This window comes from Varanus komodoensis, unplaced genomic scaffold (assembly GCF_004798865.1).
Source record: "Varanus komodoensis strain SLA01 unplaced genomic scaffold, ASM479886v1 scaffold99, whole genome shotgun sequence".
In the NCBI taxonomy this organism is placed as follows: domain Eukaryota; kingdom Metazoa; phylum Chordata; class Lepidosauria; order Squamata; family Varanidae; genus Varanus; species Varanus komodoensis.
The window spans coordinates 1,053,024-1,079,720 of record NW_025336676.1 but is presented as its reverse complement, the minus strand read 5'-3'; the positions used below and the strand labels follow the sequence as shown (position 1 = coordinate 1,079,720).

At 49.7% G+C, this 26,697-nt stretch overlaps 1 protein-coding gene across 4 annotated transcripts in view; it reads left to right on the top strand.

The window, feature by feature from the left end:
• The first annotated feature begins 4,516 nt into the window (after positions 1–4,516).
• MLLT1 (MLLT1 super elongation complex subunit) overlaps positions 4,517–26,697 on the top strand; it is a 29,107-nt gene continuing 6,926 nt past the window's right edge. Inside the window, exons 1-11 of one of the 4 annotated variants that reach the window (XR_006413636.1) lie at positions 4,517–4,789; positions 9,644–9,824; positions 11,316–11,398; positions 13,175–13,318; positions 14,797–14,922; positions 16,728–17,291; positions 19,765–19,877; positions 21,943–22,054; positions 23,821–23,914; positions 24,871–24,942; positions 25,957–26,028. Coding sequence is in view for 3 of the 4 variants with exons in the window: in XM_044419019.1 (XP_044274954.1) it covers positions 4,778–4,789; positions 9,644–9,824; positions 11,316–11,398; positions 13,175–13,318; positions 14,797–14,922; positions 16,728–17,291; positions 19,765–19,852; positions 21,943–22,054; positions 23,821–23,914; positions 24,871–24,942; positions 25,957–26,028 (1,548 nt within the window). In the remaining variant the exon portion in view is untranslated. Of the gene's footprint in view, positions 4,790–9,643; positions 9,825–11,315; positions 11,399–13,174; positions 13,319–14,796; positions 14,923–16,727; positions 17,292–19,764; positions 19,878–21,942; positions 22,055–22,593; positions 23,265–23,820; positions 23,915–24,870; positions 24,943–25,956; positions 26,029–26,697 lie in introns of those variants that run through there. The other 3 variants (XM_044419019.1, XM_044419020.1, XM_044419021.1) reach the window with 3 other exon arrangements.

The window sequence follows — 26,697 nt, the reverse complement described above, 5'->3', positions numbered from 1 at the left end:
GGTGATGGGTCTCTGTCCCAGAAAGGAGGAAGGAAAAAAGAACAAAGTTTTTGCCCAGAGGGATGGAAATAACAGCTTCTGTGGATGTCATCATATTTAGATTTGTTCTCTGAACAATCATTCCACGTGGCAGCTGCAACTCATTGCTCCTCTGTACAGGTAGCAGTTCCCCATATGTAGACATCAAGCCTTTGGTTATGAGCATCTTCTGTTTATCATGTTAAACTTTGATTCAAAGTGTTCCTGACTACCACTAAAGAAAGAGAAGTCACAGTAATGGGCTATGCCAGAACCATCCTCCCTCCCTGACACTCTAGTCATAATCTCACTGGTAACAGGTTCCCTGTGTCTGCATTGCATGCCCTTCAGATTCCAGGGCAAAAGGACCTACCTGAATGCTCTTCTGAAAACAGTTGTTCCAGAAATTGGCTCCATTGCCCCAGCATATTGAAAGTGGGGTTGGAATGTTCCATTTACAGTGACTTGCGCTGGAAAGCAGCTTCACGGTCTCTTGTCAGCACCGTAAAGCAACGCATTAGCCACCCAATGTATTGGGAGCAAGGCCCTCCATATCCCTCTTCAGGATACTGGTTTTCACTCTGAAAGCTGATCCACATCAGCTGGAAGGGCCACGGTGTGCCTGGCCAGCTTGCCTTGGGATCTGCTGCAGCATCACCTTTCTTACACTCCAACAAATGAGCACATCCCTGCACATCTAGAACAAAGAAGACCAGGCTGGAGCCCTCTTCCTCAACATGCCACTTCTCTATCTGCAGGGGATCAAGCAGCTCCTCTCCAGTATTTAAGCTGCAGTCGGGTACAACTTGCCACGTGGCTGGCTGCTGCAAGTTGTAGGACAGGGATGCCAAACCTTTTAGAGCCCGAGTGCCCAAACTGCAACGCAAAACCCACTTATTTATCGCAAAGTGCCAACACTGCAATCAAACCTGAATATGATGCTGCAGATTCAAATATGCCAGGGGGACAGCACAACATTACTTAGAACATCTCTGCTAAATCTTAGATATTAAATTTCAATTTTTCATAAGAAAACTCAGAGCTAAAATCTTGTGTTAATAAAAACGAATGTATTAAAACTCACAGCCAGTCCAAGCAAATATATATATATCCTTGGCAGCACATTGACCGGCCAGGCGAAAGCTTGGACCAGTCATGGCTAATGAGTCGCAGCTCATGACATCATCACTTGGAGCCGCTACTCCTTTCCAAGCATACACATGGCCCCTGTGTGTGCTGTTACCCGATGCTCGGATGCTGGGGCAACTTGGCTCGCATGCCGGCAGAGGGCTCTGCGTGCCCACTGTGGCACATGTTCCATAGGTTCACCACCACTGTTCTGCCCACAGCATAGGATTGCACCCTTATTTATTGGTAATATCCTAATCTCTAAATGTGTCACATAAAATATTAAAAATGACACATAAAGCAGCAACAATGTGATTCACATTTAGGAAAACATGGTTCAGAACAATTCCACCCCCAGTAACACAAATCTTAGAACAGTTCAGATGGGGTAGCAGAGATTAGTTGCAATTAATTACAATTCTACAGGCACACATTTACTTTCTCATTTCATTTATTTGGTTTATATTCTGCCATGGAGTTTTCAGACTGCTGAACCATCCAAGATCAAGAGAAGAATAAAACATTAAAAATAAGATCTGAATTATTGCTTTACTTTACCTCTCCAAATATAAAAAGAAAGAAGATAAAAAGTTTATATATATGTTTATCTATACCAGAGTTGCCAAAAAAGTGTATACTCGGTAGCAGTTCACCATCATCAGAAGTGTCTGGATGCTGATGGGAACCACTTTGAGCACCTCGTGTAATTGCAGAGATCAAGCATGACTTGCACTCATCTTTTGTTATCAGTATATATTGAGTATTACAATTTTAATACAGCTTTTCTTAAACTATAGATTTTTGGCACCCTCTGTATATGGGGAGAACGGGTATAGCTTTCAACAACAGGGTGCCCTCCACAGGGGATGGACTACCGTTCTGAGGTTAATGCAAGTTGTAGTTCTACCCTCTAGAACATGGGTTCTCAAACTACAGCCTGGGGGCCGGATCCGGCCAACCCTGGCCATTTATCTGACCCACTTCAGAGCTTTTCAATGCACCCCACGCGTTCTACAAGTGCCCACTGCCACCCGCCTTGCCCCCTGTGCGGGGAGGCGGCTTGCTCACTCGCATGCCTGCCCCTACCTTACCTTACCTTGCCTCGCCTCCCTTCGCCCACATGCCCCACTGCAGCCCCTGTGCCCTGCCAGCACCACCTTTCCAGTTCACGCCCAGCACTGGCACCTTTCAGCTGGCCGCAAGGGGTGGCATAGAAATGTTTTAATAAATAAGACTCCTGCTGTAGAACATGGGTCCTCAAACTACGGTCCGCAGGCCAAATATGGCCCAGCATGGTCATTTATCTGACCCACCTCAGAGCTTTTCAACTCGCTTGGAGAAAACAATCTCTGAACAAGTCTGAAAACTCGAGTCGGAGGAGGTATTCTCTGAAACTTTCAGTTTCGGAGACGAGCAGAGACCTGGCACACGTGCCAAATTGTAGCAGCGCTCTTCAACTGCACGTGCGCCGGCTCTCCGCTAGCTCTGGCTAGCTCCTGCTGCTTTGCTGGTCTTACCAGCGTGAATTGTGCGTGCACCAGCTCTTCCCCCCTTGCACGCATGGGAATACGGAGTGGGAAACAGAAGAGGTGGGTGGTGGGAAGAGAGAGAGAAAGACACTCAAAGGAGATAGAAGGTAAGAAAAATACAACTTTTAAAACCTATTTTTAGCTATGCGAGCCACGTCCCCGGGCTGTGGGCCAAGCCGCAGCTGCCTCGCTGAGCCCAGGGGCGGACGGGCCGAGGCAGAGCGGCGCCTCCGCCGCGGCCTTCTCTGGCCAAGCCGCCACCGTCGAGTGGCCGCCATGCTGCTTCCCCCACGGGGGGAGAGGCGGGAGGCGCCCCGCTCGGCCGGCCGCGGCCCCATCCCTCGCCTCCCCCCGCCTCGGCCTGCGGAAAGCAGCCCTCGCCTCCCTCCCCGCGGCCTCCCCCCTCCCGGGGGCCAGGCGAGCGCCTGCCAGGGGACCTCCGCAGGGAAGGCTGCGACCGAGGCGAGCCGCCCTCACGGCTCCCCCTCGTGCCGAGCTCTCCCTTTCGGCGGGTGGCACGTGGCATCTTGGGCTTCTGCTGCAGCCTGAGCCAGTGGAGCAGCCATTTTTAATTATTTTTTAATTTTAATTGTTTTAAAATTAATTTAAAATTAATTAAAATTAAAATGTGCATAGGAATTCATATTTTCTTCAAACTATAGTCCGGCCCCACAACAGTGTGAGGGACAGTGAATTGGCCCTGTTTAAAAAGTTTGAGGACCCCTGCTCTAGAAAGAGCTCTCTAAGGCAGGGGGGCAATACATGTTTCTGTGAGGCAGAGCTAAGCATCTGAACAAGATGAGGAACACTTGATTCAACAGTACTGCAAATGAGAAGGATCTTGGGGTTGTTGGTCACAAGTTACATATGAGCCAACAATATGATGCAGCTGCAAAAAGGGCAAACACTGCATTAAAAGAAGTATCACTTCCAAAACATGTGAAGTACTAGTTGCAAAAAGGGCAAATGTTATTTTGGGTGCATTAACAGACACTTCCAAATCCTGTGAAGAACCTTTATTCAGCACTGGTTAGGCTTCATATAGAGGCCTGTATCCAGTTCTGGGCACCACAGCTTAAGACGGATGCAAACAAGCTGGAAAGGGTCCATAGGAGGGCAACATGGATGAACTGGGGACTGGAAACAAAGTCGTGTGAGGAGAGATTGGAAGAGCTGGGAATGTTCAGCCTCAGAAAGAGGAGACTGAGGGGAGATATGATGGCACGCTACAAGTGCCCGAAAGGCCAGACTCTTTTCTTGGTCATTCCAGAGTGCAGGACGCGAAATAACGGGCTCAAGGCACAGGAAGCCAAATTCAGATGAGACACCCGGGAGCATTTCCGTACTGTTAGGGCAGCACGACCACAGAAAGTGTAAGCTGGGGAAGTGGCGGGCTCTCCCTTAGCTGCACACCTTCAGGAAGCGTCTGGACAGTCACCTGAATGGGAAGCTGTAACTAAGTGGTGGCCATAACCATGCCGTGATTCTATAAGCAGCGCTTTCCTTCAAAGGGGTACGAGGGGATGGGGACGTGGGAGAGAAAGGCGCCTACGAGCACCGCCCCCGGCCGTCGTTAACACGCTGCCCACTCAAGAGCAGGGCTCCCCTCAATGAGGACTAGCCTTCTTCTTACAGCGCCACTTTGTGCAGGCGGCCGTTAGGCGTGCTCCCTGCTTTCCGTCCGTTTCCCGGGTAACGCTGCCCCTCCCGCCGCTCTCCCTTCCCATTGGCCGCGCCCTGTGCATGCGCGCGCCACCGATTGGACGCCGCTGAGCCGGCCCCGCCTGTGAGGCGGAGAGGAGGGGCGGGGCAGAGCGGCAGCACGGCTTCCGCTTCCGGTGTGCCTCTATATGTGTGTGTGTGTGCCCGCCGTGCGGGGGGGGCGGACAGGAGGAGAAGCGAAAGGGAGACTCTGAAGGAACCTGGACGCGAAGGAGAGACACACTCCTGAGGCGCCCCGAGCCATGAGGAGGCGGCGGCGGCAAGAGGAGGCGAAGCAGCACCAGCAGCAGCCCTGAGGGGACAAGGCGCGCCAGGCCGAGCTAGGCCCGAAGCCCCAAAGGAGGCGGCGGAGGAGTGGGCAGGCCAGGCCGGGCCTAGCCATGGACAATCAGGTGAGGAGGAGGAGGAGGAGGAGGGGCTGATGTTCTCATTCTGCCCCCGCCCACTCTGGAAAGGGGCAGTGCCCAGCCCCATTGGACGGCCACCAGGACCCGCCCACTCTGGAAAGGGTCTGCAGCCCGACCCAATTGGCCGATATCCAGACCTCGCCCACTCGAGGGGAAGCACCTTGTTTCCATTGGCTGTTATCCAGACCCCACCCACTCAAGGAAAGGGGCAGGGCTCTATTGGACTGTCACGGCCCCCCCACTCACAGTACTATGGGTGGCTGGTGTCCCTCTCCCTTTTCAGTGATCTCTTGGGGGAGGGGCTTGTTGCTGCTTCTCCTAAATAGTAAGGGAGGTGGGAGAAGCTCTTTTTAAAAATGTTTGTGTGAATTTGGTTTCTTCTCCATAATTACCTGTGTAGGTAGTATCCACATTCAGATTCATGAGGACTAGAAGCTTAGGGTTATAGCACTTCCTTTGCATGCAGGAAGTTGCAGAGTCAAGTTAGGCTTGACTCTGAGTGTTTAGTCTCCATCAGATAGATCTGAGAGAAAGACCCCTCCCTGAGCTCATGGAGAGCTGAATCCAGACTGTTTTGCTCATATTGAGTTGAATGGCCAGCAGTTCTGACTCAGTAGGAGGGATTCCTGCATTTCTGTTCCCTGTATTCAGAACCATACTAGTATCTTGGTTAAGTTTTAGAAAAGCAGTGTGACTGTGCCCCTGCTTTGCATGCCAATGGTCCTGGGTTTGATTCTGATTAGCATCTTAAGCTATGAGTAAGAAGAGTCATGCCTGAAACCCTGGAGAGCCTTAGCTGTTGGTCAGTGCTGAAAATGGACCAAACAGATTACTCTATACAATGCAGCTTTCAGTGTTTCTGACCAAATCAGCCCTTTAGTCAGAATCATGAGGACTAGAATCTCACTTTCTTTATCTTCAGGGAGAAGGAAACAACTTAGCAGTAAAGCACATGTTTGACATTTAGAATGTTCTGGGTTCAGTCTCAGGGCATTGCCAAGCAGGGCAGAAAAAAATCCTGCATGAAAAGTTTCTGGTTTGTGTCCACAATACTAGGCTTGTTGAGCCAAGTGGGATTTGACTCAGAAGAGAGGGGCTTCCAATGTCCCTACAGCTTCTGCTTTCATAGTTGTCACTGCTGCTGTCTTTTTCTGGGAAGGGGAGGAGTGCAGCGGGAAGCCCCTGCCTCCCCACCCCCCCAAATGCAGAGACAGTGAACCTGCCTGGAAAATAACTACCTGCTGTCCCTCCCCAAAGTAAAGTGAGTGAAAGGGCTTCCTGCTGCTGGAGAGGTTTTGCTCCCTTTCTCAGTGAGTTCACCACACACTGCTCAAGAAAGGCTTGGTTGCACCTGAAGGTTGAGTGGACACTGCCTTATCTGTCAAACCTTGTCCATTTGACCTAATTTTGTTGACACTTGCTGGCAGCAGCAGTTCTCCGGGGTTTCGGAGAGGTCTTTTTCCCACCCCTATCAAGAGATGCCAAGGAATGAGCCCAGGATCATCTGTGTAACAAGTGTGTCCCCAGGAGTGTCCCTGCCAAAAATGAGGGTGATAAGCAGTGTTAGCATAGCTCTTTGGCATGCCTGAAGCACTTTGCTCACATTACCATAGGGCAGACTGCACAACAGGCATGAAAGAATAGACCAAGTGTTGTCCTTTTCCTCAGTCTTCTGATGGAGGCCATAGCCTGGAAGTGTGGCACAACTCAGGCCATGCTCCTTCAAGCCCAGCCTCTGCATTCCCTTGCAGTCACCACCCTGAACTTGTGTGTGTGTCTGTGTGTGCACAGACCCTTGTGTGCAGGACTATGCATGTTTTTATACCTTTACACTATGCATTCCCTTGCCCAAACATATTGGGCAAATGTTTGTCTGTACTCAGCTGTCAAGATTGTCAAACGAAAATAGACTAAGTGCTTTGTCAACTTCAGTTTTGGTATATCAGTAGCCATTATAGTGTTATTCAGTAGTGTTGTTCCATTCAGTAGTTATCATAGGTAGTGTTATTCCATTTAAGGTCATTGTTATGTGCCATCATGTTGCCTCTGACTCATGGCAACACTGTGAATGAATGACGCCTCTCCAGAATGGCCTGTCCTCAACAGCCCTGCTCGGCTGTGATAACTCTTGGCTGTGGCTACCTTTGTGGAATTGACCCATCTTTTAACTGGTCTTCCTCTTTTGCCTTCAACTTTCCCTAGCATAATTATCTTCTCCAGTGAGTCTTGCCTTATGATGTACCCAAAGGACAACAGCTTAGTTTTGACTTCTTTGCTTCCAGAGAGCATTCTGGCTTGATTGGATCTAGGATTGACTTGTTTGTCTTTTTTTCAGTCCAGGGCATTTGCAAAGCACCATGTTCTGAATGCATCCATTTTCTTCCAGTCAGCTCTCTGCAGTAGGAGAGTTTGCCGTCCATACATGCTCATGGGTGTCTGTGCAACTCACACTTGATCACACTTGCATGCATGATCTTTTGACCATGTCATATTATACACTTGTACTCATTACAGAAGTAAAAGAGTGCATACTCAAATGTGCAGCTCTGCTATAGGGGAACATAATGGATTTTTACACCATGTGTGCAGCCAACATAAGGCATTTATATCAGCTTCTTCCCAATGTGACTTGTGAGCATATTCATGTGTATATATGTCTGGGTATATGGGATGTAACACAGAGAAGGGAGGGCTGGCTGTGGATCAGCTGGTTCCCAAGTGTCAATTCATGTCTGCAGCATCAAGAGATGACTGAAATGTCTTGATCGACCATCACAGCTCCAGCACCAGGGGCAGAGATTTCATCTTCTCAAAGGCACAAGCCCATGACAGCCATTCTTCCTACTGTGCTGTGTTCACAAGTACAAGCCACCAGGATGGCAATGTTAACCGGTTCTTGAGAGTGGAGTGGGCAGATGTGAAATATGCATCTGCAAAGCAATAATGCCAGATGTTTGCAGATCCAGTTGGAGCTTTATTTGCCATCTAGTCCAACCCACACTTGACATAGCCATTAAGGACCAGAGCATCCCCAAATGCCTGTAGAATTTCAGAGTATGGGAATGATTTAGTCCATTTGCTGGGAGAAATCTTTCAGCTGCAGCATCCCTGGCAGATGCCATCTAGGCAGTGAGAGCCCATCTTCACCTTCAGAGGGTGCTGTTTCCATTTTCAAGCATTTCTAACCATCAAGGATTTTCTCCAAATGTTCACCCCAAATTTTCAGTCCTACAACTTCAACCCCTTTGACCAAGTCATGTTTTTGGGGCCACGGAGAACACATACTTGCCCTTTTCTTTGGTACAGCCCTTTGAATCTTGGGGAGTGCTCTCCCATGTGCCATCCCCCCCAACTTGTGGGGTGCTGAGTGGCCATAGGGATGGAAATCAAACTCAAATACGGGATTTGGTGTGACTGGGAAGGTCATCCCTTTTATGCTTTGGTAGAACGTGACTTTGGCAAATTATTCTGCCACTTCTGAGTTCCAAGCACATGGCTACTCTGGATAGCTGAATTATCCTGAGCTAGGACAAACCTGCCCACTTACCTACTTCAAAGATTTCTTAGCACTGGATCAGCACCACCCAGGAGTGTTGGACTACAGGCAGTGAACCCAGCCAGCATGGTTACTGGGTATGATGGAAGTTGTAGTCCAGCACATCCAGAGGCTCCAAGTTGGGGAAATTGCACTAGACTCTTCACACTGGTACTTGCCAAACCAAGTGTGTCACTGAGCTTGGCAACCATCTCTTTACTATGGCTGACCATATCTAAATGACTTTTGGCTAGAGAAAAAACTTTGGTTCTTGATGTATCATGCTAGGTGAAGGCAGCAGTGATCTTGATCGGTTGCATAGTGGAATTGACTTGAGCCAATTCGAGTGCTTTCTGAAAGGATGGACCCAGCCTAGCTGAAGTTAGGATATGGAACGGGCTTCCAAGGGAGGTGGTTGAGGCCCCATCAGTGAGGGTATTCAAGGAAAGGACACCCTCACTGATGGACAACCACATGCTGGGGATTACATGAGCAGAGCCAGCTGGAGCTGAGGCTCAGACCAGATGGCCCAGGAGGACCCTTTTGACTTGCTTTTCCTCCCTACATTTCTATGTTTCCTTCCCTTGCTCAGAGTATACATAGTTCCTTCAAACTTTGCTCAAAGGATGTAACATAGAAGTGACAGGAAAACGGAAGAGAACCTGCTATGGCAGACTGAGGGATTTTTCTGGCATTTTTAGAGTTGCCTGGTTGTGGCCTTGCCCTGTTCACTTCCAGCAAGATGCTTGTTCCAGTCACTCCTGGGAGCAGTATTAGCATTCACTGATCATGTGTGTTCTGGAGAAAATGTAGAAATAGAGTATCTGCCTTTCAGGGCAGCTTCTCTATCAATCTCAGTCTTCTCCCCACATTCTCTCACCTCTGCTCAGTTTCCTTGGGAAACCATTTAAAACTGCAATTTCTTCATTCCATGAGCACCAGCCTTTTCTGACACAAGAGCCCCAACATCCATTTGGGGGCATGTTCCTTAATATTGGGCATGTCAATATTGTTCTGCTTCTGCTGCAACTTCCTAGCAATGCAGCCTTGGTGCCCTCCAGATGTTTTAACTGTTTAACTGCAAGGCCTTGTCTGACAATCATAATATCTGGGTATTTACCTTAAACATCTCAAGGGCAGCCTGATAGGAAGGCAGAAATGCCTTAAGCGGCAAGGAAAAAAACAGATTGTTGGAGAAATCCTGGTCTTACTTACTCAATATGCACTTTTCAGGGTTGTTGTTTTTAAATCTTTTTTCCCCTGCCCCTCTCTTTTCTGTTCCATACTTCTTTTCCCCCATCTAGTGTACAGTCCAGGTGAAATTGGAGCTGGGGCATCGTGCCCAGCTACGGAAGAAGCCCACCACTGAGGGCTTCACCCACGACTGGATGGTGTTTGTGCGTGGCCCGGAGCAGTTTGAGATTCAGCACTTTGTGGAGAGGGTGGTCTTTCAGCTGCATCAGAGCTTCCCCAAACCAAAACGTGGTGAGTGAGCAGGTCACGTGCCTGTATGTGCATGATCAGAAGCATGTGGCTTCCTCCATGTAGTGATACAGGCCTTCAGGGCTTCCTAGAAGTGTCTGGCCACTGTGGGAAGCACAGCTCTGGCAGAACTTTCCCTGTTGGCCATGTTCACAGGGGCAGATAGGAGAGGAAGGGTGTCTCAGAGCCCTTGCCTTGCCTGTGAAAGGTTTTTGGCTCAGTCCCCATCGTTTCCAGGTAAAGCAGGAAAAAAGAACCCTCCCCAGTACCATGGGAAGATGCTGCCACCAGCCTGCCTCTGTGTGCAAGTATCCTGGGCTAGATGGATCAGTGGCCAGCTTGGTGGAAGCCGGCTTCCCACTTTCTGGTTGCAGATGGCCTGTTTGCAGACTGCAGTCTGTGTTTATCCAGTCTGAATTGCCTTGTTTGGTTTGTGCACCCATGGGCCAAATCTGTAGAAGGCACCTTCAAAATGCTGCAGTTTAAATCAGACCTTTACCTAAAATCACGAGCCTGAAAACTTGATTCCTCATCTTATCATTGTTAAGAACGCAAGACAAGCCCTGCTGGATCAGGCCAAGGCCCATCTAGTCCAGCATTCCTTCCCCATGGGGGCCAGCCAGCTGCCCACAGGAGGAATGATGGGAGTGCAGTGGCGCCCTCCTGCCCTGTTCCTGAGCCACGGGTGGACTCGCTGCCTCAGATACTGGAGAAGGACCAATAGCACTGATGGCCTGCTCTGCCATTCACGGTTAATATTGCTGCACTCCCAGTAGCCAGCATTTTCTGGGCAGTTGGCAACATGTTTGCCTCCACCCAGATCAACAAGCAGCTGTACTACATCTTGTCATAGTGAATTCCATAGCTTATCCTCACACTGGAAGAAGAGGTCATTTCTCCTGTGGGGCACCTCCTTTGAAATTCGAGTATTATGAGAGGGAAGGGAATGCCTCCCATGCTACTTGCTCCACACCAGGCAGTGTCCTGTTCTTCTCTATCACATCTGCCTTCCTCTCCGTTTTTCTAAGCTAAACTATACCAGAGGTTGAAACATTTGCTCACAGGAGACTTGGTCCAGCTCCTGGCTCTCTTAAGTTGCTCCTTTCTGCATGCTTCCCATGTTCTAATGCCCATTCTGAGGTGGGTTGGCCAGAACTGTCATTCCCAGTGTGGCTGCACTACAGAGTTTTGTATAGAGGCAATATGATACTGGCAGTTTTAATTTTGATTCCCTTTCTCAAAAAAAAATCATGATTATACTTGGCCCTCACATAATGCTCTACATATATTATATGTAGAGTTTTTTCTACATATATTCCCTTGTAATCATGACAACAGCCCTGCCAAACAGGCCAGTGTCCTTATTCCCATATTCAGAGGGCAGGGGAGCTTGGACTGGGCTGAGAGAGAACAGCCTGCCCCTTGATTTGTTCTGTGTTTGGACAGTGCTCCTTCCAGACACCACTCAACACTCACTTTTTTTCTCTCCTTCAGTCTGCAAAGAGCCCCCTTACAAAGTGGAGGAATCGGGCTATGCGGGCTTCATTATGCCTATTGAAGTTCACTTTAAGAATAAGGTATGCATTAATCCTCTTCTCCTTTGCCCCTTCCACTTTTCATTTCTGTTAAAGAAGGGCGACCAAACAATTTTACCTGATTTCTCTTGGACGTGCCTAATTTTAATCAAGGTACAATTCTCCAGTAATCTGCTTGGGTGTTTTCTCTTCTGTTCTATGAAGGTGATGAAGCTGTTTGGTCTGAGTTGTGAGTCACAGTAACCCAGAGTTCAGCAGCTCAGTGAACTGCATCATATGTGAACCAGAATCCCTGGGTTGGCTCTTTCCTCAACAAGCCAAAGTAATCTCTGGATTATTATTTTTTAATCCTGCTTTTCAGGCAATAACTGTTCAATTTTGGGCAGTATTTAATGGGAAAGGCAAAGCATACTTCCTGGTTCCCATGTGATGCATATCAAACCACAAATGGAAGGTCGGTTTGTTTGGCCATGCAGAAGTGGTCAGATTTGTTAGTGAAAATTCTTTGTAATCAAGGCATGTGAACCAGCCTTTCATGTATTTCATATCCACTTTAATGTGTTCTTTTGTGGTTGGAATTCTGGAAAAACAAAGGGCCATCCAAATATACAACTCAAGCACATCTCTTTCTCCATTTTATCCTCAGTTGCACCTATTCATCCCTCAGACCCACTAAATACCAGAGGACTTTACAAAGACTTGGTCTTTCATATGTGGACATTGCCTACTGTTCCAGGGGCTGGAGGATTCTAATAGCTGGAGTATCCATGATTTAGTGGGAAAAGTGGCCAGATTGTGTTATTCCTCAGACCAATGTCTGGAAGATAAAATGGAGTCTAGGAATGTAGCGTTGCTCCTGCATGGCCAACCCATAAAGTTGAATGGCGCAACTTGGTGTGCACAGCAGACTGCCAGTTTTGCTTGGTCCCCCAGCTGCTTCTCTTAGTACATAAACCTAGTCTTGTTCCGAGCATCCTGACAAGTTCACTGCCAGGTGTCATAGAGGGCTACATGCTGGAAGTTTCCATAGGTTTGCAGTACAGCAGACAGGATGCTAACAGGAGTTAGTATGATGGCCTGCATTCTCAGCAGAACTTCACATTCTTTCTTGACTCCCCCTGTTTCTGAATAAAATTATTTGTGTTTACTTGGTGCCCTCCCCCAGCCTTCCCCAACTCGGCACCCTCTAATGCTGGCCTGCAACCAGCAGTCAGGGTGGGAAGGGCTTTCCTGAATCTTCTGTGATAGAGTATCTGAAAGACTGTTTGCTCCCAGCCATACCTGCCTGCACATTACCATCATACCTGCAGGCCGTGCCTTTAGAAGTGCAGTGGATGGTGCTCTCCAGGGGACAGGACATTGTCTGTGGTGGCTCGCAGCTACTCTTCCTGGAAAGATTCATCGTGCACTTTGTTTTCTTGTGGTAGTTGATGTTTTGGAGTTTGGGCCAGGTTGCACCTTTTCTCTGCTGTGTTTTATGCTGCTACTGCTGTCTTACAGGGTTTTTAAAGGAATTTTCTGTTGTAAAATTTAAGCAAAATGGGAACCATAAAGAGAAGGGGAAAGAACTGTGCATTGACTTTTAACAAAGGCCAGCTGCTGATTCATTTTGCACCTATTCTGCACATGTCACCCATTCAAATAGTGAGAATGTTGTTGGGTGCTTAATCAACTGAATTGTAGGGGGTGAGCATTTGCTGGGGGGCAGGGGGTAATGCAGTGGCAAGCCCCCATGGGTGCCAGGCTATAGTCAGAAACAGCTGGCTGTGGCATTTTCTTCAAACATGTTTGCCAACTGCTTTGCAATTTTGTCTTCAGGAGGAGCCAAAGAGAGTGTGCTTCACCTATGACCTGTTCCTGAACTTGGAGGGGAACCCACCTGTCAACCACCTCCGTTGTGAGAAGCTTACCTTCAACAACCCCACGAAGGAGTTCCGCCACAAACTCATCAAAGCTGGAGGGGTGAGTGGCTGAGGCATCCAATCTGTGTGCTGCCCAAGAGCAGAACTGTGGCCATATTTGAACACACAGGTGCTCGTTGCATGAGCCCTCCTAGCCAGGCCTGCAAGAAGACTCTCAGAGTGCAGCCTGCTGCATTGACCCATATCAGCAAACCAGAGCAGCTCTTTTGTCAAGCTGGTCATCTGCAGAGTCACCCCAACACCAAGTGTACTTTGCATGAAGGCAGAAGGGCAAGATACTGTCTTTGGGGAAAAAGAATCCCCCACTCACCCCAGTTATTGCACAAATTACAGCTCAGCGGGAATAGGGAGCTGTGTGTGGAGGAGGGACAGATGTCGCTGGGCGCACCCATCCTAGGTCAGAGCCTCCTGCCAGTGCTGCGCCCTCTCAGCGTTGCCTTCACACCACCTCAAGTTCTCTGAAGCAGCCAGTGAAGTGTGACTAATATCCCCAATCTTTCTTGGATTATTGCAGCTTTAATATCACAAGGGAGGTGTCTGCCCCCCCACACCCTTTTCTGCTTTCTTCCCCCTGTCACAGAGCAAGACAATAAAGAGGTGGGATATGAAATCTATACTCCACCCATAAATCTCAGAGCTAAAGCTTCCTGCAGCTTAGAAAACAGCAAGACGGCAAACGCTGTTCCTTTTCCAGTAAAGGTGGAAGGAAATTAAAGCTCATTTGTAAAGCATGGATTCTTAAGCTTGTCTGGCTTTCTTAATTGGAAAGTAAAATGAGCAGGGAGCTCTCCCTGAAAAGGAAGGCCAATTTCTGTGGTAGCTGCAGGAAGCAAAAAGAGGATCATGGTCAGTTAATTTTGACAATTACTCTCTGGGGTAGCCAGGCAAGGGGACCACACTTCAGGTGTGTGCTCCAGATTCTCACCTGCATGTTTTGTAATGACCAAGCAGTATGTAGATGTGAGCATTGTCTCACTCCACATGCAAGCTATGGCTTTATATTTCACTGTGTGCACAAAATATTAAGGCTGGGATTTTCTCCTGACTCAGAGTGGACAAGGGCAAATGTTTGTTCCACACGGTGCCAATTTCACTTCTCATCTAGCTCAGTCTGCTTTACCCTGACTTGGCAGCTACACTCCGGGGCTTCAGGCAAGGGCACCTTTCCCAGCCTTCCTTGGAAATGCCCGGGATCAAACTGGGAACCATGCGCAAACAGGGAAGGTCTTCTGTTGCTGGCTTCCCCCTAAAAGTAACATAGGGTTCCAGGTTTTCCGGTTCCATGTGAAGGATGGGTTACATGTTAGGACCATCAAAAGCCACCTGAGACTGATTTAGGTGTCCTGTAGGAATATCTGTTCCTTGGTCCATCAAGCTCTAGATTGTCCACATGGACTGGTGGAGCTCCCCAAGGTTTGGATGAGGGCATCTCGCAGCCCTGATTGCGCTCTGGTCCAGCGTTAACCAGGTTTGCAAGTTCTAGCATTGAGGACTCCCTTGCCCACCCATCCTTCCTAGGTGATGGTCATGCCAGAAGGTGCGGAAACAGTCTCCAGGCCTAGTCCCGACTATCCCATGTTACCCACAATCCCGCTGTCTGCCTTCTCCGATCCGAAGAAGACCAAACCATCCCATGGGTCCAAGGTGAGTCACCAGAAAGGGGTGTGTGGTAAAGAGACTGCATTTTCATGTAGTTTTACTTGGTCGTCCTGCCCCATTCTGGTTCCATCTGGATATGTTGGACAACAGCTACCTGCTTCCCAGGTTCCAGAAACTTTGGTTCTCATTCTGCACTGATGCAGGGAAAGCCTTCCACATGCTAGAATCGCAAATTCAAGCCAGAGCCCTTGTCCTTGGAGCAGTGCCCAGCTGTGTATCCCATTCCTTTATTTGGTTTCCATCCCATGGAGAAGGCATGGATGAGGTTGTATGCATAGCACAGGACAGGAGAAAAGATTCTCTCAGCCAGATGCCAAGAAATCCAGAAGCTGGTCACAAGTGGTGTTTAGAGTCCCCAGTTTTCTTGCAGCTATGCCTGAAGAATCCTTTTCAGCTACAAATTGTGAATTTACATAGTGGGACAAGGATGACTGACATGTGTTAATTCTCCTCAGGCATTAATGTCAAGATGTTGTTTTTCTAGTGCTCAAGAGCTCCCATCCCAGCAATTTGAGGGTGAAAAATCCCAATGTCTTGGTGGTATGAAGGAGTGTCATCTTGCATCCAGCCTCGATTCCTAGTTGAAAACCCACGAATTGGACTTAATGCTCCTCCTTCTGTTGCCATGTGCTGTCCCTAAATCTCTTGTTAGTTTCTCAGGATAGTAGAATTGCAGCTGAATTAGCATCTCTTGCTCTCTCACACACACATGCACAAACTTCCTTTTCCATAGGTTTGAAGACTGACACTGTATGCATTTTCCTCCCCACCTGCATGTCATCCCCCATCTTGGATTCCCTCCTGCCCCCACCCCTAAGGTGAATATAACCAGACCCCTGACAGCTTTCTTGCTCCATTTTTCCTTCCTGTCCTTGTATCTTGCTTTTTCATGCTTCTTCTGAGGTGTCAGCATCCTTTCTGAAACTTGTCATCACCCCCAAAGCAAACATGTGCCCACACCTCCTTTTTGATTATTACAAGAAGGGCCATATTAACAAAGTGCATATGTGTATAAATGAGAACACTGAGGAAAGCAAACACAGGAATGTGTAATTCAGCCAGAAAACTATCCCAGTGCATAATAAAGAGGCTCCTTGAATCAGCATAGCTGTTAGCACGACTTGTAAAAGCTGTCCATTTAGGTAACAGTGTGATATCCTTGGTCATGAGTCTGGAGCCCAAGTCCTATGAAGAATGCTCAAAATTGCTGGGTATATTTAGCCTGGAGAATGCTAGGAGGAGACATGCCATTAGACCTTAAATGTCTGAAGATCGTTCTTCCATACTCCAAAATGCAGAACTAGAATCAGAAGGTAGAAATTAGATGGAGGCAGTTTCCACCTAAACAATAAGAGGCTCGCTCGGTGCTTGTGCTGTGACCATAAGTGAAGGCCATAATTTTCCAGGAACTAAAAAGAGTTTAGTCCATTAGTTTGTGTTGTTTTTAACTTTGACCTCATCTTTTTAAATTATTACTGAAGTTTAGAAGGTTTAAAGTTTTATATTATGTATTCTGTATTTGACTTGATGCCTTAAAGGTCCCCTCCAGTTTTGTGATTTCATGTAATCCAGGGTTGAAACGGCTTGTATTCTTCCCCAGTGGAATGTGTTAGCTGCACCATAAGTACTGCCTGGATGGTCGAAGTCAACATCATTCTGTAAATATAACCTAACCATGTTTTCTTTTCCTTATATTTCCATCTGCACTTTGTTTGCTGTCCAGAGTTTCTTCTCTGGGTTTTGGGTTTTCTTGGCTTGCTTTACGTCTCCATCCTTTCCCTGATACTTAGGAGGCAAACAAAGACGGCAGCAAAGCCTCCAAGCCCCACAAGGTCACCAGGGAGCATCGTGAAAGGCCCAGGAAGGACTCGGAAAGCAAACACTCCTCCCGTGACCCCGACAGGGAACCAAGTAAGCCCGGCAAGGACTCCTCTCGGAAGCCGCTGGAGAACAAGGTGCCCAAGGAGGAGAAGCCCATTCCCAAAGCCGCTTTCAAGGAGCCCAAGCTGGCTCTGAAGGAGCCCAAGCTGGAGAACACATCTCCCAAGGGCGGCCCCCTGCAGCCATCCGAGGCCAAGTCTTCCAGCAAGCGGCCCCCCGCTGTGGAATCTCCAAAGCCCAGTGCCAAAAAGCCCAAGAAAAGCAGCTCCAAGGCTGCCAAGACCATCCCTTCCACCTCTCCACGGACCTCGTCATATGCCGAGAAGAAACCAGCCAAGGAGAAGCCCAGTGCCAAAGCAGAGAAGGTGAAGCTGGAGAGTGAGGCCAAGGTCATCAGGAGGCCCCTGGAGGTGGCGACTGCAGCTGTGGCTGAGGAGTCTAATTCGGAGGATGAGGCCTCTCTGAAATCAGAGGTGAGGACCCTCTGCCACAGGTGGGGGGATGAGGGGCCCTCCTTGGAATTAGAGGGAGTCACTTGGGATATGCTGCTCAGGAGCAGATGAAGGGAATTGCCAATAAGCCCCATGTCAGAGGTGCAAATTGTGTCCCCCAAAACAGCCTCAACAAGCCAGTTTGGAAAGAGTGCTGGCCAGCTCTTTCTTTTCTCTGCATGTGTGTTTGTATGTTTGTTTAAAATATTGATTTATGGGCCTTAATCCATGTAAGATCTTAGAAGGGTTTACATAAAGACAAGAAAACAACAATAAAAATCACGATAGCGGAATACAATATACAGTATATAAAATATATAATAAATCATTTTAACTAGTAAAACAGTTGGTAAATAAAAAGGTCTGGCCTGGTACTGAAATGAGTAAACTGTTGGTGCTAGGCGTACCTCTGATTCCACAGTTGGGGTGCTACCACTGAAAAGGCCCTTCCCCTGGTAGCTACTCTTCTAGCCTATTCCAAAGAGGACTCCCAGAGAAGCACCTCCTCAGATGATCTTAGGGTCCAGGCAGGTGTGTTTGGAAGGAGACAGTCCTTCAGCTGCCCAGGCCCTCAACCACTGAGGTCTTTATATGTCAACAGTAACACCTTAAGATAGTTGGCAACCATTGAAGCTAGTAATGGGTTGGCTTCATATGATCTATTACCCCTGTTGGGCTGGAGTTATTAAGCCACCTGGTAGTCTGGGCAGGATCAGGGGTGCCTCCCTGCTTCCCCTGCTTTCATCCTTCACCTGCAAGTTAGTAACTGGCCCAGGTCCCCACCAGCTTCGTGACTACCTGTAAGTAGAGCCACACTCTGCACCAGACATTCCCTCACTGCCCCTTCCAAATGCTGAATCTGGCCTGTGGGATTAAGGCTCCTTTCCATTCCTGGGGCACACTGCACTGCCTGCCCTTCCTGCTATTTGCATGCCTTCCTTTGTTTGCGTCCTGCCTGCCTTCCCAGATGGCCAAGGGCTGGGAAGGGGGGATGTGTGTTGGCAGTGAAAAGCAAGATGCTCCTTCCATGTTGGCACAGTTCAAAATCTTGCCTGACACAGGCAGAAGTGATGGATGTCGCAGTCACCCCTCCCTGCTGTCAGCAGTTCATTCTTCCATTTGCACAGAAATCGAGGCAGGCTGAACAGCAGTGCTCACTTTTCAGGAACTTTGGGATCCAAAGGCAAATGAGGCTTTTTGCCTAGGCTCAATATGTTGAGTTCATGTCAAAAAACACTGGGGAGGGATCTCAATGTAAGAAAAATCACCAGCAAAGTTTTTCTTAAAGTACCCTGTGCTAATTTTAGGATGCAGGACACCATAAGCCTGTGACCTGAGATATTTGAGAGGAAAAATTAGGGCACATTTAAAACCATTTCAATTTATGTTATGCAGACTCTTTTACTGGAACACTTTTTAAAAATTAAGGACAGTAGGGTTTACTTCCCTTAGATGTCTTAAATGTTAGAAATAAGCAGGTTCTGAAAACAATTGGCATGCTATGGATGCAGTCCTGTGCAAGCTTAGACTAAAGGAGGCCTGCAAATCTCAGGATCCTAGTTGGCCATGCTGGGCCTTTTACTGTCTAAACATGTATAGGGCTGTGCCCTAATGCAGCCTTCCCCAGAAGAACACCTAGCATCCTTCTGCCTGCAAACTATTCTGAAGACAAAGAACTACCTATGACAACCCATCAACTCTCTTCAGCTGAGACTGCAGAGGCAGCTTCCAAGTTTCATTGTCTTTCTCTGTTAGTTCCATTCCATGCTGCAGTGTAGATGCATTTTAGTGGCATTTATGTATCCTCTCAAACACCAGTTAATCATCTGAAAAACATTAAGTACACCCTAAAACTGCCGTGCTTGCCTGACATGGCATTTTACAGTGTTGGCATCAATTCCTTGTTTCTACCGAATTTGTAGAACAGAAACTTTTCCTTGTGTAAATAAAAGCATTGGAAAAATGTCGCACCCTATACCACTGGGGGATTCAGGAGCTGAAATCAAAGCTGTCTGGAGGGCATCCAGTTGGGGAAGGTGGATCAGAATTTCCCTTAAACTAGTTGAAATCCTTAGCTCTTGGATCATTGGTAAAGTGTCCTCGGGATGTAGCCTTTGTTCCCTAGCCAGAAATACAGGAAACCATAAAGACTCATCCCTGACTGAACATACCAAGGGTGGTGCCCCAGGGATCCTGCCAGTCAGCCCTACAAAATGACAGAAGAAGCACCTTGGGGTGGAGCAGTGACCGCATGGGTGTTGGGCTTTCCTCTGGTTCGGGTTCATCCCCTTAGCCCTCGCCCTCCCAAAACACTAGCAGGCCAGCTGGTTTGTTTTTCCTGTCTAAATGTCCGTAGGGTCACACCTGAAGAACTCCCTCACTTGAGGGAGAAGGGGAACGTCCGAAGGGTAGTGATGCTTCCTTTCCTTCTTTCCCCTTTCCACGGTGGTGGCAGTCTGCCCTGTCCAGCCCTTCCAGCTCCAGCTCCAGCTCCGCTTCCAGCTCAGACTCTGATTTCGAGCCATCCCAGAACCACAGCCAAGGTGCGTTGCTGTTTGGAGACCTCACGTGAGTCTTGGTGCGCCTTAAGCATATCATGCCCGAGTAAGAGGCAGCCCTTCATTGCAACGATTAAATCGTCTGTTGGTAAATTGAGCGTTGCTCTTCCTGAATGTGAAAAGTGCTGCACATGCATCTCTTCTTGGTCCTTGCCATGGTTGTGCTACAGCAGGGGCTTTCAGAGGGGCAGCCTCCAAGGAATGTCCCTCTGGAGGCAGCCATCTTGGAACAAGGGCCTCCCCAAACATCTCGGGACCCAGGCAGGCCCACGTGGGAGAAGATGGTCTTTCCAGCAACAGGTTCCCAAGCTGCGCAGGGCCTCACAGGTCACAACCAGCACATAGAATTGCTCCTGGAAACAGACCCATAGCCAGGAAAGCTCTAGTAAGAAGGAAGTCAAGCGCTCGCTGTAATAATTATTTGAATACATACTCGGCTTCCTTACAATAAGCTGGCAACCATTCAAAATAGGCACACCTCGGGAGAATAGTGTCCCAGGCCTTTGGAGGCCACTGGTTGCTTGCAGAGCCTGCACAATTTAGCTCTTGACCTGCACTGACCTCCTCTCTGGGTGGCAGAATTCTTCTGCTCACCCAGGTAGACACAGAAGAAGCAAAACCAAACCTCCCTCCCAGGCAGGCCCACATGGGGAGTTACCATGGGGGCAGCACTGGCCTTAAAGAATGACACTTGGAAGTCTGCAGCAAGAGCAGGGCAGGATAAACGAGTGCTAAACTTTTAAGGGTGCAAGGACAATGCCTCCGATAATTTTTTCAGAGTAGCAGCTTAGATGTGTTCTGACCAATGCTAATTGGTCAGATATAATTGAGTAATATAATTATTGATCTGGCCTTCCCCACTCTGGTGCCCATCCCAGATGTCTTAGCTGCAGCTCCCCTCATCCCCAGGCTGTGCTGGCTGGGGATGATAGGGGTTAAAGTCTGACACATCGGGAAGGACACCAGGGCGGGGAGCACTACACCGAACAGTAAATATTAACGCACATTATCTTGTTGCCACCTCCTACAGCAGCCCTGTAAGGTAGGTCAATGTTAGCCCCATATTGCCAGGCTTCAGTGCGAGGGGCACAGACTAGCCGAAGGGCAGCTCGTGCTTCACAGCAAAGAGGAGATGCAGATCTGCAGACTTCCCCGCTCACAGCTCTGTCTCTTGGCTGGAACAGCTGTTGCCACAATGTCAAAGAAGACTTGCATGGTAGACATTCGGTACATAAATGTGTGGGATGGATCTCGCATTGTGCAGGGAGCATGCCAGCCCCAGGCCACTGTGGCTGCTGTGCCTCTTTGGCATGTCCAGAGCATTTTACTGGCATTGTCTTACAGAGCCTTCTGGCAGCCTTGCGAGATGGGGATGCTCTTTTTCTCCCTGCTGCAGGTTGGGAGGAGGTCTGTGGCCGCCGAGAGAACATAGCTGCGCCAAGGCCGCCTCCTAGCATGGGTGGGGGACGGGGGCAGTGGAGGCTTCTGCGCATGCACACCTTAGGTGCTAGGCAGCCCCAGGAGCCTGAGGGTCTGTGAGAGGGGCCCATAAAACAGCAACCCCACATGGCGGCCCTCATGGAAGCACACTGAATACATTCCGCCTAGCCATGTTTCAGGCTGCAGGGTGTGCAAAAGCCCTTGGAGTGAGTTTCTTCTTGCTCGCTTCTTGCACTTGGCTGGCCCTGACTGCTGCAGGATGGTTCTGCATGAGGGGCAGTGCTAGATGGACCCTTGGCCACCATCCAGTGGGACTTTTCTGGCATTCTGGCAAGAGCTGGTATGGCTCAGAGGACAGGGGAAGAGTCACCCAGGGCCCCCTTGCCTCAGGGCAGGCTGTGGCATGCTCCTTTCCTGGCTGCTGGTCTTGCTGGGTGCCGCCAGGCTCTGCTGGCCAGCTGCATTGGGCTTGGTGAGCCTCCGGTTGCCCTGGCTTGCTCTAAGGGGAGTCCAGTTGCTCCTGAGGCACGGTGTCCCTTCGGGAGGGACTGGCCCACACTGGCAGTGGCCTGCAGCCCAAATTCTTGGCCAAGATACCCCCTTGAAATGGCCTTTTCCCGGCTTCTGACCCCCAGGGCCACTGCGTTCCATGGTCGAGGATCTGCAGTCAGAAGAGTCAGACGAGGACGACAGCTCTTCGGGGGAGGAGACAGCTGTCAAGGGTGCCCCCGTTGGCAGGAATGCCAGGTGAGCACAGCTTGGTGGCCTTTCCGGACAGGGCTTACTGGATCGTTTCACACACAATCTACAATCTGCAATTTAGCGGTTAATGTTCCAGGGAAATGGGGCCTAAAATTGCAGAACTCCTAAAGGAGCAGCCCAGGGGCTTCAATGGACTCTTCAGCTTATCACAAACAAAAAGGCCCAGGGGGTTTTACATAAGGTTGAATGTGCAGTTTCAGCTTCTCTAAGTATCCTGGTTGCTTATGGATGTGATCAGGGTGGGCAGGAAGTAGATCTGCAGGTGACCTGTACTCCAACTCCCATTACTCCTGACCATTGGCCTTGTTGGTAGAGGCTTCTGGAAGTGCCAAACATCTTAGCCCTGGAGAGAGGGTTGTTTTACATGGTTCTACATCATTGGAGTTGACCTTAAAAGGAGGGCCCTGTACACAGCCTTGGGGGCCCCGCCAGAGGGAAAATGATGCAGTGATGGCAATAATGATTATAATGGGCCTAAACAGCTTGGGGTCCCCGCCATAAAGCAATGCTTCCTCTTTTGGTAGAGCCCTTTTTGATGTGCCGTGAGCAAAGACAACTGGACAGGCGAACAGGAGAGAGGGCCTTTCTCAGCTGTGGGACTCCATTCATCTCCTTGTACCCAGGCTATTGATCTTCCTGGCAGCAGCCTCTTTAAATTCTAGATTTTCGAGCAGGGCCAGACAAGTGCTTGTGTGTGTTTGATATCCTATTTTAACTCCTGTGCTCATGATTAAAGGAGCGGTGGTGACTCTTTGCTCCAGACAATGCTTTTGTTTTGCTTTTCTGAAGCATCTGCCCATACTGCTCTTCCTCTGGAGCCTGCTCAAAATGTTAGAAATGTTCCCTGCAGGGAGGAAACACTGAAGCTTCCTCAGGTGGAATCAGAACCTTGGTCCATCCAGCTCTGTTACCAGTCGCTGAAACGCTCCCACACATGTTGTACTCATGTGTGGCATGACAACACCTGAGTGGGGCAGCCAGCCTCTGGCACGCACACTTGACAGGTAGTCTCATGTGCCCCGATGCATCTGCAACCCCCACGGCAGGGGGCTTAGTCCCGCCTGGCTCACAGCCTGGCAGGAGATCCCCGACTTCCTCAGCACTCAGCCGTCTGAACAATTCTCTCTGCTTTCTCTCCCACACCCCAGCTGTCAGTCGCTCAGAGGAGAGCGGTGAGAGTGCTGGGCTGGAAGATCCAGGTTCTAGTCCCCACCTTCTGTGAAGCTCACTGGGTGACGTTGGGCCTGTTTGTGAGACTCGGCCTCGCCTACCTCACAGGGCTGTTGTGAGGATAAAAGGGAGAGTTGGATCATGTAAGGCACTGAGGGCTCCTTGCAAAAAGAAAGGCGGGTATAAAGGTGGTTGGTCTTGTTATAGGGCCCCAGAGCTGCCAGGGGCCTGTCTCTGGCAGTCACCACCCAGGTGTGCCCTTGCTATGGGGGAGCCTTGCCTCCAGCCCTGCTATGGGGGGGCACCTCTGCCACACCCTTCACCCTTGCAGGATCCCTGGCAGGCAGGTGCAGGCAGCTCTCTCTTCCCAGGACTTGCTGCTGCCACCACTCAGCCACCTGCCAGCCAAGCCAACAGCTCACCCTGCATCCCATCCTCAGGCTGCTGCAGCTTCTGCAGACTTGGGCTCTCATGCAGTGGTGGTCCTCCTCGCCCGTGCGCACTTTCTCCTTGCTGTGTTGTGTGGGGCTACCTCCCTCCTTATTGTTCCTTCTAACTCTCAGCATCTTCCCCATGCTCAGCCACAGCGACAGCGACAGCGACAACAGTGCAGACTCATGCCTCCCCAGTCGGGAGACCCCTCCCAGCCAGAAGCCGCCCCCGCTGAACAACAAGGTAACAGCACTGGATCAAGGCCCCAGTATGGGGTGCTTTGCGCAGCAAGCTGCCCTCCTCAGCTTTGGACTCTCCTGGCTGGAGTAGCCAGTTTGTTGTCTCAACCAAACCAAAACCTCCAGCTAGGTTGACCCAGGGGTGCTGGGAGGGAAGTCCAAGAGGGAAGTCAAAAAGCCCCACCATTCCTGGCTTGTTCTGACAAGCCAGAGTTACCCAAAAGTGAGTTCCCAGTTTTGATGTAATGGCCAGACTAGTTTTCAGTCAGGACGGTGAAGTTTCCTGTCTCCACCCGGCAGCCACGTCTGAGGATGAGAGCTGAGACACCCTTGCCTGGGCTGGTCCACGTGGTGCTAAATTGTGGTTTGGTAGTACATCTGAACCGAGTGAGTGCGTGCATGCGCCCAAGTACACAAGGGTGCTGTGGAGATGGGTCCAGCCCTAAGGGGGGCTGTTTGAAATGCTTGCCCTGGGTTGCAGGGTGACCTCCCTACCAACCATGTGAGCCAGGCCATTATCCCCGTACCACGTGGGAATGGGCTGAGCTGACAAGCAGCTTACCCAGGGGCACCCAGCAAGTTTGTGCCCAAGCTGAGACCAACAGGAGAAGCAGGTGCCTCATTTGCTTCCTCCTCACGAGCTGAGACCTGTGTGATGGGCTGGTCACATAGGGGGCTCCAGCAAGGTACCCTCTGTGCATCTCTGCAGCAGAGGCCCACTTTCTCAGTTGGGGGTGGGCAGGACTGAAACCATACACACCCACACACGCCCTGTATTGGAAGGACTTCCTGCGCCATGCCCATTTTCTGATGGAAGGTTGAGCAGGAAGGTGTGTTCTGCTTCCGTGCTCCTCTGTGGACCACACACAGTGCTTTTGCTCTGCTCAGCAGCATGAACCCAGCTGTTCCCTCCCTCCATTCTCTGCCACCACCCCAACTGGTTCTTCTGCCTGCTTTCAGGTCCCTGGGAGAAAGAGCCCCGAGTCCTGTGGCAAGCCTGAAAAAATCTTGAAGAAAGGGACCTACGATAAGGTATCCCCCCGGATAGGGAGCTTTCGGAATGGGGAAGGAGGGAGGCCACATGGTGGGCAGTGGGGGAGGTAAACCAGCCCCACAACATGGTCCAGGGCCCACTTCTCTTGTGGGGACAAGGGGCTTCTCCCCTGGCCTGCTGTGGGCTGAAGGACTTGGATAGTGGTTGCCTGCCAGTCCCCGTTTTCTGTGCATGCCGAGAGAGACTCCATATTTGGTCTTGGTCACTGCTGGGAGGCACACATCTCCAAAGGACTCTGCCAACCTTAGATCAGGACAGCAGCGTGGTTTCCTGCAGGGGTTCCCTCCAGTGGGCAGGGCTGCTGGAGGAGCCGAGGGCAGTGTAGTCCAGATGCAGAGCCTCTGCAGGCTGGAATAGGGCGGACTGTGTGCCAGAAGTCCCGCCTTGCTGCCCAGAAGGTTCAAGCCATCCTGGGGGCAGAGCCCTTCAGAATGACGGGAGCCACTTCCTGTGCCATTGGGTCAAGCAGCTTGCTCTCCTAGCCTAGTCTTGCCTCCCCGGTCCGGTTGGAACCTGCCTGCCAGGCTGCTGCTGTGACCGCCAGTCCTTGAAAGGGTTGGGGAATGAAACAGTGACCCTGCATGTGGAGCACAAGCCCTGGGTCCCCTCCCCCCCTGCTGTTTTCAAGGCTGGATCCGGCACTGCTGGCTGGACGCATCTCTTTTAACTGGTCAAGGACAGCCCCAGGGAGCGCCCCCGCCCCCATGGTGCAGGAGTTCCAGTTTGTTGTTTTATTCCCTGCTAGCACAGGAGGAAAACTTCTCCACTGGTCAGCTTGCATTAACTTGGATCTCTGCTGCTGTTTGAGTGCTTCTGGCTCCTGCAGCAGGGTTCTGGGGTACCCTGCGTGAGGGGCAGGGTCGCCTGGGGCCATTCAAGCTCAGCTCACGTGGCAGAGTCCTCCATCTTCTTGTCAAATCAGTCCCTGCCTAATTTCACAAGGAGCCCCAGTGTGGTTTTCTGCTGGCTGATCCCCTTTGTTCCTCTCCAAGGCCTACACGGATGAGTTGGTGGAACTTCACCGGAGGCTGATGGCTCTGCGGGAACGGAATGTGCTTCAGCAGGTACAAAGCTGCTTTGGTCAGAGGCGGAAGAAAGGCCAGGCAAGATGCTGGCTCCCCTTCTGCGTGAGGAATGGGATCCCTTTTATTCTTAGAATTGTCTTGTATAAACAACTTTTGCAAGCTTCCCTTAGTAACCCACACATAAAGCTTCAAGCTGGGCAACACTGTATTAAAGGTACACACGATCTAATGTTAGTGAGCTTCTGCATGGCCTGAAGGGCCTGATCCTGCCCAGTCTTGGAAGCTAAGCAGGGCCAGGCCTGGAAGAGGTGCCTTAAATGTAATGGACTGCCCAGAGAGCTGCAGGTGGTATAGAAATGCAGTGTAATGATAATGGAATGCGATGACGATAGTGCCATCATGCGACTGCCAAAAAGCTTACTCAGTTAGTACTACCTTGAAGTAACAATGTGCCCAGGCATGTTAATATCAATAAAATAATTATTTTTATTAATATCAATTAATATATAATAATGACATAATTATTAATATCAATAAAATAATAAAAAATCAATAATAAAATGTCAATATTGTGACCATCACATTAAAAACTTACCCTTTCTCCGCTTCCCATCTGTCTCCCTTGTCCAGTCTGCTAGCAGGTTAGTTGAGTTTGTTACGTATGGCAAATGTCGTATGCACTGTATCCATTTCCAAGTAAGAAATTGA